This window comes from Rhinolophus hipposideros (genome assembly GCF_964194185.1).
Source record: "Rhinolophus hipposideros genome assembly, chromosome: 1".
In the NCBI taxonomy this organism is placed as follows: domain Eukaryota; kingdom Metazoa; phylum Chordata; class Mammalia; order Chiroptera; family Rhinolophidae; genus Rhinolophus; species Rhinolophus hipposideros.
This window is the reverse complement of record NC_138047.1, coordinates 95,341,356-95,354,754: the sequence shown is the minus strand read 5'-3', so window position 1 is coordinate 95,354,754 and position 13,399 is coordinate 95,341,356. Positions and strand designations below refer to the sequence as shown.

Genomic DNA, 13,399 nt, shown 5'->3' with positions numbered 1-13,399 from the left:
TAACATAATCACGTACATTCATTTCTCAGGGACCTTGGAGGTGCTTATCTCCTCGCTTTTACGATCTCTTATGGACAGCCAGAAATAGCAATCTGCAGCCTGTTTGTAAAGCCATCTTAGTCTGAAACTTGTCTTCTCCTCTTTTATCACACGGGGATATTCTGCAGATACATCCCACTCGGCCCAGGAAAATGTGCTCTCAGCTCCATTTTAGCGTAATGTAACTCGTCTCTGTGTGTATGCAACATATCACATATGTCAGGGAGGGCAATTAGCATTTCAATGAACTATTTATTAATAGAAGATGCTGTGTGTGCTTTGCTTAGATTTGTTGATATGCTGCCCACTGTACATTAGAGCCTGAAGCTACTGAGTTCCTGGTCACCAGCAGCTCAGACAGGCAGCTCTGTAGTTCCCACAGCCCCCGTTCCTTTACTCAACTTTACTGTAGAGGGTTTTGCTCAACTTTATTTTACCACTATATCACCTAGAACATTAAACGCAACGCTCGAGTTCTGTGTTAAATCACAATTGTTCCCTGTTAAGTGTTCCAAGCTACCCATTTTTATTAACAGTTACTTTATTAAATCCTTAATAACATAGATAAAATAGTTAGTTAATTTGTGTGTTGAGCCATGGATGTTAATTTGTAAACATAATAACATACTGCAATCATTTGCATAATAGCATTTTAATCTTTTTAGTAAAAGCTGTAATTCCCTACAAAGTACACTGCAGTAGAAACTAAGTGACTATTGGTAATAATACAAAAGGCCTTAAAATTCTGATCCTATTATAGTGTTGGAACATACCCAAACTGCTTCTATAATCTCTGAAATGTTACTGTTCTCTGATTTAGGTGTCTGTGTCAAGAATAAAAATGAAGTATAACTGGTAGCAGTAGACTATTTCCTAAATGTAATTTAGTATTCACTAAGCACCAGCACTTTGCAAATAGCTCTGAGGCTTTCCTTCCAAGTTCAGAGCTCCAGCTCTGCCTCTTCTATGAGGAACCCACTCTAAACTCGATTGTGCTGAAGGGCTCTGAGAAATCATGCTGATGTGGCACAGGGAAGGGCATTGGCCACTAAATATTTGGTGACTGGGTCTCCTCCCTCCTCTCTGCTCTCCCAGCCTGCTCATACCTCCTTGAACTGACTGCCTCTGAGCAGTTTGGGAGAGATGAAAAAGTAGGAGAAATACTTAACAAAGCTGCTTCTGGGTGTGGGGGGAACTCCATAGGTGGCTTGGTCTCCAGAGCCCATTAATACCAATCACAAGACTGGCCAAAAAGAAAAAAGAGGAAGGGAAGTGAAGGGAAAGAAAGGGAAGTGAAGGGAAAGAAAGAAAGGGAAGGGAAAGGAAGGGAAGGGAAGGGAAGGGAAGGGAAGGGAAGGGAAGGGAAGGGAAGGGAAGGGAAGGGAAAGGGAAAGAAAAAGAAAAGGAAAAGGAAAGAAAAGAAAAGGTAGTTGTTTAGAAGTCAGGCCAAGTCATTGTAGGCAAGACCTGGTAATTCATTAATCCATCCTGCTGTAAACCTTGAATAAATAACTTGCAGTAGTAATAGAGATGGGCAGGTGTACAAAGTATTAGTGTTTAGAATCTGAAACTATGCAAATTATGATATTATTTTGGAAGAGAAAAGGCATAAAAGTATCTCCTATCGTCATTTTGGGACAAATGGTGTAATGAATAAGAAGTCATTTGTCTTTGTAAAATTTTGCCCTGGTCAAGAATATGAATGTGTATTTCATTGTGTTATCTCTCTTCTTCTTTTCCCTTGCTCTCATTCTAGCTGCTTGCAATTCAGCATCTTTGGCAGGCTACAGTAAAACACAGTACCCAGCTTTGCTTTCAAACTATATACCTCAGCGCACACAGTCTTGAAAGTAACCTGAGAGGTTAAAGAGGAAGGGAAAAAATGGTCCTTACAAAATTGTTTTACATCACCCACAATTCATTTTATAAAACCCACAATAAAAGTTTTCACTGCTAAAAGAATAGGCACATAATCACAGGGACAAATTAACCTTGTAAAAAATATAAAGTCTGAGGTAGAGAGCAGTGAAAACAATTTGAAGACGCTCTTTCATGTTCATCTTTTTATCTGCTTTGTGTGTTGATCTCATTCAGAGGTGAGCCATCTGCTGGGCTGTGTTTCGACGACATTGCGTATATAGTTAGGGGACGTGGACAAATAGACACAGCATATGTATAAGGTTCCTGCACAAGCACACATAGTTACTATACAAACAGACAGTGTGTCCCATGCAGCATCCTGAGTCTTGATTACCTTAACCTAGACTAATATCTCTGAGGTATATCCAAGAGACAATGAACCACTTTTTCCTCTCAAAGTTTTCCTCCTTGAAAATGTGGGTCTCCACTTTTCTGGCTTCAAAGATATCCGCATGGAGTAAATTTTATTTAAAGGACCCACTTGAGAGTCCAGGCAGTGGGGAAAGCCTAAGATGGGCCCATAACATAGCTTACCTACTTCTTGGGCTGCCCAGAGTATCTGAAATAAAAGAGTTGGCCTCTAGCTAGGCCCCAAAACACAAAATGGTATGTTTTGCAATCATTGGGCCTAAGTAAACATAGATTCTCCCTTTTCCAATTGCAAATGGCTAAGAACTGATGGCCTTCCATGAAAAACAGCAGCCAACAACCTATAGTCACACAAACAACGACCGGGAAAGTTGGAATTAGTGAAAGACGGTCATGTAATCAGCCTCCTGTGACTTGCTATTTATTTGTAGGGGTTGATGCCAACAGACATAGCCCCGTGGGTCAGAACTCCTGAACCATATTTTTCCAGTGGTCAGCATAATGGTGGAGAAGAAATAGGGTGATAAACCAGATGTTCCCAAGATAAGGCAGATGTTATCAAGCCAAGAAGTCTAAAACAGTCCTTAACTCAGGTGTGTAGATGAACACACACACACACACACACACACACACACACACACACACACATATACACACAAACTGTTTAGACGCTGCAAGATAACCCGACAGCAGACATTAAAACTAAAGCAGTGCAAAGGCTGGGTCAGATTGTTGCTTCCTGATTTGTGACTCTCCATGATTTAACTGATTTATACCCAGGATTTGGAATTTTGTGGTAGACTACAAATGCAAAGATAAGTACAACATAAATTTTTAAAATACCCCATAAGTCTCCATGAGTTTCAACATTCTTCAATGTTCTTATGTTACAGCCAATTATCTCTCCACTTAAATGGCTATTATTTTCCTACTTGAAGTCTATGTTCTCCATAAGTGTCATTACCAAGTGTGGCAAAAATCTGGTGGTGGGCTGTAAATTTAATTTAAATGACAAACATTGATTGATTGCAAATTGGAAACTCCAGAAATCTTGAAAAAGCAGTTATTGTAAATTAATTCAGTTCTCTCCACTATAACAAAGGAGGATTTATTCTCCTGACGATTAAATTAAGGTGAGATGGTTTTTACTCACATTTTTTTCTTCCTCTGTTTGTTTTGTTACCATTCCAAGAGGTTTGCCATTCATAGAAAAGTCTGCCTGACCACAGGCACAGTCAGAAGCAGGGATTCATTACCATGGAAGGTTGCAGAATTTCCTCCAAGGAGACAAGTGAGGAAAAGCAGACACTATGTAAATTTGTGCATTGGGTTAAATATGTTCTGCCTCTAAGACAGCGGGGAGATGGAGAGCCCCTTTGTAAAATGACTCTCAAGTCTAAGAAAGTACTTCAGCTCCGAAAGGTGAGCAGAAAGGTAACCAGGAAGTTATCCATGAAGTTCGGATTCTCTTTGGAACATTTGTAAATTAGCATGTTTGCCACTTTCTCTCTAACCGACCTCATATTCATCAGGGCTGATGGAATTTTCCTTCAAGGTGTTTCAAGTCCCCTGGATTTCCCTGAACACCATCCCTTCTGCTGTCACCTTGTCCCTTCCCTGCACCTGCATCTCATAGAGTTTAGAATGTGGCTGGGCCTGCTGTCGAATTTCCCCTGCTTTCTTCTTGTCCATAGTTCTTACAGCTATCAGAATTGTCACTCCTAAATGCCATCCCCAGCACATTGCCCTGCTGCTTTAAAAAAATCTCTAATGACACCTAATTTCTACCATGTAAACTTGAAACACTTCCAACTGGGTTCTCATGGCAAGCCATAATTTTGTACCCACCCTAAATCCAAATTTACTACTACTCCTGTGTTCCCATTACCATATATTTTACTTTGAGCAAACTAAGCTCCTCACTTCCTTACTCCCTCTATAAAACCACTCTTCACTCTTATTCTCTTATCAACTTCGGTGACATTATTCTTGCTGATTCCCTCCTTAGCTAGGATACGCACAAATACACACACACACACACACACACACACACACACACAGTATATATGCATACACACAGTCTTGAAATGTTTCCTAGTTGCTAATATATATGCAAAATATATAAATAATCCTACGCATACATGAACATACAGTCTTACTTTGTTTTGCAATTGCTAATATGTATGAACACACACACACACAGTTTTGCATTGTTCACTAATTGTTTTCATATTGCTTCATTTGGCCTCCCCAACTTCTTTCTTTAGGAAACAGAACTTTTGTGCTTTCTATGTAGTCGTCACATTAGCTAATGCAATCCACACCATCAATAAATGCATGATGGTCAACTCATCCATTACGCTGCAGATATTTACTGCGCACTTACTTTCTTCTGTTTCTTTAAGAAAATGTCTAGGCAAACTTCAGTAAATAAGACAAGCAGGTTCCTGGCTCCCAAAATGTGCACAGACTACTGAATAGCTAAGATTGCTTCTTTAATTTTTTGATAAGTACATAATATATTCCCACTCTAGAAAAAAAACAGAACTGAAAGTCAAGAGAAGAAATGTAAAATCTATATTATCATCAAAATGATCAAATTTTCTTGAAAACTCACCACCATTCCCTTGGTAGCATACAGTAAGATACCTCACAGACAGATAACAGGATACTGCTTCCCCCCTCCTTTTCTCCTATAAAAGTTCACAGTATCAGACCTCACTGAGAGTTCGAGTAATTACCCAATGTGAGTATTTGCTACAGCTGTGAACCCTTCTCTCCCCATTAGCAAAGGCAGGCTTCAGAACATATTATGAAAAATGACCTAGAGACAACTACATTCTTATTCGCCATGTTCTAAAGAACCCTGAGTAGCTGCATGCTTAAGTAACAGACGAAGGAGTGAATGAAAGATGCCCATTAAAGCAGACGTTAAACTATAGCAGGGATAAAGTGGCCACGGTGACTCAGGAGGGGCAACGTGCAATTTCAACTAACCCCAGGCCACCCATCTTTACACATTGCCATGCTGTAAAAACAGTCCTTTATTCTCCTCCTCCAAACAAAGCACAAAGGCAACACAGGGAAGGAAGCTATGTTGCAATATTCTGAAACATAAATCTTGCTACTAGCCAGTCCGGGGACAGTATCCTGTTTTCCTGACACATGGATCAGACTCACCGGAGGCCGTACCTATAGGACTGGTGTCCTGTTTTTCTAAGTGGCTTCTGAATCATACCTGATCACCTGCATTTACACATCCAAACATAGGTTGTGCAAGCAGAAATCGCTGTGTGTGTGTCCAGTTACTCAACCAGCGTGTACAATTGTGTGTTGGCACACCTTGTTCCCACTTAGGAATTCACTCTTTCCAAAACTGCGACGTTCGGTTTCATTTTTTTTCCTTCTAAAGTCACATAAAAATTAAACTTAGATTCAAACGTATGGAAGAGGCAAAAGGAAGAAATTTCTATTTACTCCCAGCATTTTAATGGCCTGCTCTGCTATCTGTAGCTGTAAATACTCCCTTTTGTTTCTGCTTTGATTAGAATTCAGAAATCCCGTGGCCCATTTCCAGCAGGGTCATCAGTGAGTCAGGGAGAAGGGTTTAACCATTGGTGCCTTATTTTATTCTGGGAATCTGAGGTAGATTGTGCTTGTTATTGGCAGATCAGAGGTGGCAGAGACCGTGACTGTTTGGCTTGCTCAAGTACAAGCCCTTCACAAAGGTGATGAGGCAGGGTTTTGAGACTGGAAGAACGTGAGCACAGGTTGAAGTCCGCTGTGAAGGATTAAAGGCATAGGCTCTGGGGAATGACCAGAAACATGCAGCTTTGGTAGAAGCAACACAAAACTGGGGCCATTCCAGGGTTGTTTTGTTGCCTACGGACCTGCTTTGCACGGGGGAAGTCACGCTTTTAGAGTTCCACCTCACGTGCTCAAAGCACACTTCATTTATTTATTTATTTATTTTTCCTGTTAGAGAAAAAGATGTCTGAAGTGAGCACTAGAGGGCAAAGAGTAGAGGCATCTTGACTGTATGCAAATCCTGAGGAAGCTGGGGCTGTTTTCAACGGTGTTGACACATATGGCCTTACCCTTTGCATCGACAAAGAAGAATGGGTTTTGTGACATCAGAGAAAACTGGTATGGGGATTTATCTAAACAGTTACTTTTGCTGTCTGTCACTAAGAGAATTCCTGACATATCAACCCTGAGGCCCAGAGCATCTCGATGATTTTATGTGGCTTCTGATTCTTCACATCCTGTAACTTACCTGTATTTTCTCTCAGAAATCTGACCAATTCATCTTTAGTGTTTTATAAAGCTGACTGGTTTTTTGTTTGTTTGTTTGTTTGTTTTCATTTTTCTTAATACCGAATTCTCAACCTTCGCACCTTTGTCACATGGGGCCTAAGAGTGCTTTGTGGTGGGAAGCTGTCCTGGGTGTTATAGGATATTGAGCAACATCCCTGCTTTTCCACTCTCTAAATGCCAGTAGTATCCCTCTTTGCCAGACCTAGCAATAAAACCTATCTCCAGACATTGCTAACTGTCCCCTGGAGAGCAAAATTGCCTTCGGTTGAGAACCACTGGTTTAAAATGACCCAATGAAAGATTAAAATAAATGAACCTTGTATTTTAGAGCATTGAAAACAATTCAATCAGTAGTAGAAAGTTACATAGGGAAACAAAAAGGGGTGTTTTGTGGAGATTAAGCATCTACAGATAACTAACTAGTTGCTGAACTAGTCTCCCAAAGGTATAAATCAGAATCACCTCAGGGAGGTGCTGCAGCACGAAATGTGGAGACACAAGTTCATGGAGAAAGATGTCTCTTTTGAAATCAGTCCACCAGGGCGAGACTGGCTACCATGCCATCTCTCCCCACCTTTTATTTATTCCCTAACCATCACCTGCAAAACGCATGGCATTCACCCAATATGGAATAGCCGATCTGTAGATAAGAGGTCTATAGAGATGGACATTTTCAAAAGTACTGTTTATTTAATGCAGCATGACTTAAAATGGGCCAGTAACCTGACAAGTGTACGGAATGAGGAATGTTCAATTTACCAGTTCTAACCAGCCAAGTCCTCACATGAACTTTCTAAAACCCGGCTGAGAAGCCTGAGAAAGTATAACTAACCACAAACCTTCAGCATTTCCTCCACCGTATTCCTTCTCCCCAGCCCTACCTCCACTACCTTAATCACTCCCCTAAGACACACATAATGCTCCAGACGTATTATAAAACCTCAGCCGTCGGCAGAACCTACAGCCACCCCAGCTGACCAGCTATCCCCGCTTCCATGTCAACCAACACTGAAAGAAAAAAGATTCTGTTCTATTTTTAAATATATTGAGCAAAGGAGAAGCTTGATATGTCTTTGTAAAGGATGGCTGTCACCCAAATTCACCGTTACTCTATTTTTATCAGTGATACCGACTTTGAAAGTCAGATACACTGTGGGTTCAAATCCCAGGTCTTTATTTGTTAACTGTGTGACTTGAGGAAAATCACTTAACCTCTCTGAGGCTCACTGTCTGCATATGTAAAAATGGAATGGAAATACTAGGACCTAAACAGTAGGTTGTGTTGACGGATGAATGAAATGATATACATAAAGCACAAGTCTTCCAAAATGTTGGCTATTTTGTTATTACTATTACTGGGATTAACGTTACTATACTCATCATTCACTCATTATTCAACAAGCACTATTCAACACCTTCTATGTGCTGGTTGCCAGAAACACTCAGTAAGTATTGTAAAATTAGTTTTCTTAATGACTCAATAAACATTTATTCAGTGTATTTTTGTGTGCTGGGTGCTGGGAAAACTCAATAAATATTATCAAGTTGACTTTCTTAGTGACTTTAAATTTCAACCAAATAACATTGAAGTGTAAGAAGTGTCTCTGCTGGTGGATAGAAAAATACATTTAAAGTGCTTTGTAAGGGAGTCTGGCACATAGTAGGTGCACAATGTTACATGATGATGGTGGTACTGGTGGTTTTGATACTGAAAACTAGGTTGATTTGGCAACCTTTATTTAATTCACTTGCCAGAATACTCAGTTAGTGTTTGTCCCTCTAAGAAAACATTTATTTTTGAGTAAATGAGTACTGATCATGTGAGAAACAACTTTCCCTCCACTCAAAATAACAGTTCAATGGGAATAGGTTAATATTGTTTATTATAGGATAGGCTTATATCAGTGTAGAGCCTGAGAGATAATTCTCACTACTGAAAGAGAAATAATTTTTGACCAGTTTATAAGTAAGTATTAGAGTAGTTGGGTTTGAAGTTTTCATGATATATGAAAGGTATGGATCAAAAATGTAATAATAATAACAATAATAATAAATTGCTCACCTACTGTGTAAAACAAATAAAGGTGGACATCGAACCCCTTGGTTAAAAAGAAATGGCTTCTTTTACATTAATTTATATTAGGCACCATTTTCTGTGGGAAATAGGGATAAACAGGTTTAGACTTTTGTTCTTCCTTGTCACTAATTCTTTCACAATCCCTTAGTATTTCAACACAGTTTAATGCACTCTGTTGTGGGTCCTTAGCCCCTTAATTCTAAAAAAAAAAAAAAAAAAAAAAAAAAAAAAAAAAAAAAAAAAAAAAAAAAAAAATCCATTTGTTTTCCAAACAGTGTTTTTCACAACATAGGAAGTGCCTCACTGTGATAAAAAGTCTTTTGAGGACAGCAAAGTAAGAACCCATTATGCTTTCAGGCCAATAATCATGTTAGTCCAGCCCAAGCCAAGTTCAATGAGAAATTAATTTTTACCAACGGGTGTCCTTACCTCAAATATGTTGGAAGGCTCATTGTTGTACTGATTGGATATTATTTCTGATTGGTCACTGCACCACTTGAGTCCACCCAGAAAACTATCTGTATCCAAGTCGTTCACATCTAGTTCAGAAAGGTCAAGTTCAGGAAGATCTGGGCAAAGAGGCTGGTCTTCACCAACCAAAGCAGCACACTGCAGGAGGCAGGGAAAAAGGAAAAAAAAAAAAAAAAAACAACAACAACAAAAAAAACCTGTCATTAACTTCAGGAATGTATTAAACTGCAATAGCATGTGATAGGAATTAAGCCTGGTTAATGCAACGGTATCACCCAAGCTGGTTTCCAGGGTTTTAGTCACCAGAAAAAAAAATCATAAATCCTTTAACTTACTTTGCTCCCAAAGGATACTTTGCCTGATCCATTTGATCCCAAATTCTACCTCCAGATCCATGGTAAATGTCATGCTTCCATGAGCCTTCTCTGATTCTTCCAGTTAGAAATCAACTGGATTTGTTTGTACCTCTTTGATAGTTAGCACCCACCGAGTTTCAAATTGTTTTCTGGATAACTATACGCAAAATTTCCCTCTACCCTTAAGAATATAATCCCTTTGAGGGAGGGATATAAATTTGGTTTTACCTTGGAATTACCGTCACACATAACAGACAAAATAAACAACTGCTAAATGGAAAACAGGACATAAGAACTTTACTAGAAAAACTTTCTCCACTTATGCTCATTTTAACCATTATAATCCATATAATTCATTTAGCAACTAATGAGGCAAAGTCCTTTAACTTGTCCATGGTTGTCTTGAATTGTTATTTAAATCTTTTACTTGACTTCATGAACTTCTGAACTTCGTCTCAACATAGGTCAAAATGATGAAGGACAAAAATCATGTTTTTTTCTAAATGATTTTTATATCTTTCACTATATGTAACATGCAAGTCTTATCTGTGTGTGTGTGTGTGTGTGTGTGTGTGTGTGTGTGTGTGTATCCGAATTAGCCCAGTTACAGATCCGTATACATGACTAGGTTTGTAAGAGGAGGCTGGGCCGAAGAGATTTTATTCTGGCACAAGGTTCGTGTTTATTTGTGTGTGTGTGTGTGTGTGTGTGTGTGTGTGTGTGTGTGTGATCACCTGGGGTCTGGAAAGGAAAACCACTATAGCAATTATAGCATGCCACAGCTATATTTTTTCATCATTTATGTATCCTAAACTATGCTATAAGTGAATTAGAAAGAACTACTTTTCTTTGGCGTTTTAAAAATGATTTCAATATACTGAGAGGTTTAAAATACCCTCTACTGCGACTGAGCTGCTTGTCACAAAGGCTATCTCAGATTGGCATTGTCTTTCACCTCCTTGAAGGCAACAGGTGGTCTTTGAACTCCGAAACAGCATCGCTTTTTGAGGACAGTGGATCCCCTTACCAAAAAGGTGCTCCTGTATCCTTGATCTGGCTGTCTGACTGCTGACTCCTCACTGCATACTGTGAAGAAGCCCGCAGAAACTTCCTACCACAAGGTCTGGTGATCTCAGAGACACAGGACTTCATCCACCTGCGCGCCAAGGGATCTAAATCAGCGGGCGCACATTCTGAAGTGGCACCTGCATGGCCCTACCTTCCAGGATCAGGAAAGATACTGTGGGCTTGTTCACATCCAGGCAGCCGTTGCGCATAAAACTGAGTATCCTGCTTGACATTTAGATTTTGAATAAAATAAGTTTTCTGTGGATATTGTTCTCCAGCACCCCTGTCATCGCTGGCAGGCTGTATTACACGGGTCATATGCAGCAGCGTGATCCTAGGCACCACAGTGGAAAGTAGGTCCTGGCTAGGAGTCAGCAGTTGGTAAGGGGAGGCTGGGAGGAGCCTGAAAATCCCTGCAGTTCTTCCCTAAGACCACCAGGCCCCAGTGAGATCCCAGTTGGCAGGCACAGAGGCAATGAAAAGAAAGGGCAATCCTCTCCATCTAAACTCTTTGCTTATCATTTTTATTGGTCTTTCCCTTTTTATTATCCGAGTTAGCCCAGTTACAGATCCGTACACTTGACTAGGTTTGTAAGTAAGAGGAGGCTGGGCCGAAGAGATTTTATGCTGGCACAATGTTCATGTTTTGTTTTGGGTGTAACACTTCCCAGTCTCCAACTTGCCCACACTGCTTATCCTCCAAGCACAAACACACCGTGTTAACTCTTCCACCACGGACCCAATTCAGAGATAAGGCGATAACTTTATCAGTGGTGCAAAAAACACTAGGATTTCACTGGGGGATAGTCCTTTAAAAAAAAAAAAGGATAAATAACAAAAGCAACAACGAAAAATAAAAGTTAGAACGCTGCAGATCTCTACATCTGCTTGAAGTCTCAGCTGTGCAAAGTATAACTTAGAAACCATGTTTTGGAATGCTGACTACCAACCAGTGACCAACTCCCTGCTGTCTCTCTCTTAACTGTCCTCTCTAGGCATGGCTAGTTCAAAATCCTTTAACCTTTCCTAAATACATGTTTTAAAGTAACTTTTGAAAACCATTGAAAAGATCAGATCTTGTGTGTGTGTGTGTGTGTGTGTGTGTATATTTTACTGTGCTGTAATTCACCTGTTTGTTTTCCTTTCTCTCTCTTTCTCTCTCGTTTTTGCTCCTCTGTTATGGTTGAAAACGTGCATGTGCTCTTCCCAATGCTGACATGCTAATAAAACTAGTGCTTCTGAATGTGACATTATCCTGATAATCTAAAACACATTACTGGTAGCAAGTGTTCCTGATATTCATTTATATTTGGCCTTTGGATGATGCCAGACTTAGCAGGCCAGACCATGTATGTGTCCTCGTCTGCCATGCTGATATTTACTGCTTCCCTATACATCTGTAACAGGTGTGCTTTATGGCAGTTACAGACCCACATTCTCCAGCTTCTTTGCAATTCTGACAGCTATTTCACAACCATAGCCTTAATTTTATAATAAGATTTAAAAGGATACAGCAGTCACTAAACACAAAAGGATAATTATTGTATGCTATTTCACCCCAACAGACTTTTCTCTTAGTTAAGGAGCAGACAATAAATTAGCTTAACTGCACTGATGATAATGAATCATTATAATTAAGTATAATTCTCCATTAACCTTTTGGAGGTTTTTGTGCCATTGATGGTAAATTTTAAAGAGAGAGAGAAGAAAGAGTGGACTTCGGCACATTAATTATATTAATGCAAAAAAAAAGCATCTTCTTAAAAAAAAATTAGTAAAGACAGGAAAGCAAGTGGGGGAGGGGGGCAGTTAAGAATGGCCATCTTAGTGGAGTGTATGTCATGTGAGTCGTCTCTATCAATCTAAGTAACCTTATTGTACATCACCGTCATTAAACTGTGAAACACGGGGGACTCTGAGTAGCTATAGTGGTACCGGCCTTTATTAACCAATGTGCTGTCCTGTCATTATGTGCAAAAGGGCATAATATGTTTTAGGATGACAGCAAACATTAATGATTCAAAAAAATGAAAGCTGCCTTCGCTACCTGCTGCTCGTAATATTTTAGACTGGCGGTGGTGATTCCCAGAGCTGCCGCCGCGAAGTCAGGGCTTCTAGCAGCTTGCTGCCTACCATGCAACAGAGAAACCACGGGCCAGTCTCAGCCAACCGACAGCTCAATCTCGGGCTGGACAATTAGCCCGAGACCTCACCTCCTTAAGACAAAACTAAAAGGGCCTCTGTTCTAAATGGTTTTGATGCTTATTTGAAAATGGCAGCAAGGAATTCCAATGATTAAAATAAATCTGTCATGTTTCCATAAGATCTAGTTCCTCAATCCTCAATCAACTCCTAGCAGCATCAGGAATAATACATGATAGAAAAATGAAACTACAGCAGCTGAGACCCACAGTGCCATCCAGACAACCACCCACAGGACACACCAGCTACTCGAAGACAATTAGGACTTTGAAGCCACTTATAACCCTGACTCATAATAGCTACATATTATGAATTATCTATATCTATTCCGTCTTACCGAGAAATCAAAACAAGAACAATTACAATCCGCAAAGACGATCTGCCAAGGCAAGACAGGGAGAACTGAGCCAACATTTGCAAACCCAGCAAAGAGTTAAGAATCCAGGGCATGCCTGGCTAGATAGGAAAAATGCACTCGCAGCCGGCCTTGGCCAAATTATTTTCACTTTAGATGTGTATCTCTGCACCTCATGGACATCTTATTTAATCAAATCACGTGTAGCACTCAATCCTCCCCCTT

The 13,399-nt window shown here is 39.9% G+C and overlaps 1 protein-coding gene across 14 annotated transcripts in view; it reads right to left on the bottom strand.

Moving 5' to 3' along the window:
- PPARGC1A (PPARG coactivator 1 alpha) overlaps positions 1-13,399 on the bottom strand; it is a 626,509-nt gene that overhangs the window by 79,398 nt on the left and 533,712 nt on the right. For 7 of the 14 annotated variants that reach the window (XM_081048191.1, XM_081048184.1, XM_081048193.1 and 4 more), the window contains one exon: positions 9,152-9,331. The exons of 1 other annotated variant lie outside the window; for it this stretch is intronic. In XM_081048191.1, coding sequence (XP_080904317.1) covers positions 9,152-9,331 — 180 coding nt within the window. Of the gene's footprint in view, positions 1-8,707; positions 8,799-9,151; positions 9,332-10,576; positions 10,706-13,156; positions 13,337-13,399 lie in introns of those variants that run through there. 6 more of the 14 variants (XM_081048189.1, XM_081048186.1, XM_081048188.1 and 3 more) reach the window with 4 other exon arrangements.